We start from the raw sequence: 1,806 nt of genomic DNA, 5'->3' as shown, positions 1-1,806 counted from the left end.
CAGTAAATTGGAGAGTGTGAGTGTAAGTTAATTAATTAATTAATTATATTCAATCAAATCAGAATCATATAGTGATTTAGGCTTTTATGCTGACATTATGCAAGTTGATCCCTACTTACCGACAAAAGCCCCGGATTAATGTGTATTCTCGTAAAATTGAGATAACAACATCATCATATAATTTTTCATGTCAATGGACAGTGAAGCAAAAGTTTAACTCTGTGTAATGACAACCAAAATTAAATAGATTAATTCATAATTAATATAATATAATAGGCTTTGCTAGTGCAAATCCTCTTATTATACAATATATATAATTACATTGCTGCCTACCCACATGGCATCTTTTCTTAAAATAGCTTCTACCTCCCTCTGTTTGATCTGCTCCTAGTGATCAAACTCTCTTCTAACAACTTAAAAATAAGAATATTTAAATATATATATTTATATATCTATTGATATAAATATAATAATTGGTTAAGTAATTTCAAAGGGTCTAATTACATGATTAAACTCCTTATTATGGCAGCTTCAGGACTATCAGCATCAATTGTAGCCAAAAGCTGGGACAATCTCTCACTCAAGTCATCAACCTCCCTGTGCAAGCTCCTGATGTAGTTGCAGGTCTCTTGTAGGACCTTGGAAGCTGATACCTGCCACAGCAAAGTCAAATCCTAAGCATTATTGGACACAATTTGTAGCAAATGCATTTATATATTTTTATTACAAATCTCAAGTTTCCACCGTCTCTACAATGTTGTGGCTATTCACATTGACAAACTGAGGCTGAGACAGGATTATTCTACACCAACTTTTGCAAAAATTGTGCTACTTTTAAGACAGTTTTAATTAGTCAATGGTAAGAACATTAACTAAAAAAACTATCCCTTGATTTCCGGGTCATATTTCAAATTCAAACACTCTAAAAGAGTGCAATTATTAGACTAATAACGATATATGTTTTCACTATTCATTTACTACAAAGCTGGGAAGTCTCGAGTTCAAATTCTTCAGTTACTCACTCGTTGCTTTGAACCGTGAGGTTCTGGAGTTTGAACTCGAGACTCTAGTTCTGTAATTGTTTGTAGGTGTATCAACTTAAGCATTACATAGAGAATAAGAGAAAGAGAAAGAGAAAGAGGTTACCTTATCGGTGCGCCTATCACGAATCTCGGGGAGAAGTTGGCGTAACTTGGAGACAAGTTCAATTATCTGATCATCAGTGATTCTTGGAACACCAGCAGACTGCCTGGACCTTCTGCTAGACATCTTTAGTTTGAGTTGAAGATGAGTAGTGAATATGTGAATGGTGAGTGTGTTAAGAACCTAAGCTAATGATCTGATGGGAAAACTAAGGAAAATGTAATGAAACCAAAAGTGGAAATGGGGGAAAAAACATATATAGCAAGAAAGGAGCAAATAAAAGAGAAATGAAGAGAAAGAGAAAGAGAGAAGGACAAGTGTTAGATATAAGAGATATGAAGAATTGGAGAAAGTGATAAGAGAGATTTAAAGGAGGGGGGAGAAGAGAGAGAAAGGACCACGAGAGAGAGAGAGAGAGAGAGAGAGAGAGTACATAGACGAGAAAATGATGTTGGATGTGAAGAAGACAAGAGCGTTGGAGAAAGAAGTTGACATGTTTTTGAGAGAGAGAGAGAGAGAGAGATACAGACCATACACCATCTTCTCTATGTGTTCCCAAGTTGGGGTTTGATCTCAAGTGGCCTTGAAGAAATGTGTTTGTTTTTGAGCTAACAAAGTGGGCCTTCATGTGCATGTCTCAACACACAATACCATGTGATTATA

At 35.5% G+C, this 1,806-nt stretch overlaps 1 protein-coding gene across 1 annotated transcript; it reads right to left on the bottom strand.

The window, feature by feature from the left end:
- Positions 1-227: 227 nt before the first annotated feature.
- Positions 228-1,499, bottom strand: LOC110601408 (transcription factor PRE5). The gene is made up of 2 exons (XM_021738530.1): positions 1,147-1,499; positions 228-653 (listed from the first exon to the last, which is right to left on the bottom strand). The coding sequence occupies exons 1-2, from the start codon at positions 1,267-1,269 to the stop codon at positions 501-503; spliced, it is 276 nt and encodes a 91-aa protein (XP_021594222.1). The 5' UTR covers positions 1,270-1,499; the 3' UTR covers positions 228-500.
- Positions 1,500-1,806: the final 307 nt, after the last annotated feature.

This window comes from Manihot esculenta, chromosome 15, assembly GCF_001659605.2.
Source record: "Manihot esculenta cultivar AM560-2 chromosome 15, M.esculenta_v8, whole genome shotgun sequence".
Classification (NCBI taxonomy): Eukaryota; Viridiplantae; Streptophyta; class Magnoliopsida; order Malpighiales; family Euphorbiaceae; genus Manihot; species Manihot esculenta.
The sequence above is the reverse complement of the archived record's forward strand: the minus strand, read 5'-3'. Positions and strand labels throughout refer to the sequence as shown.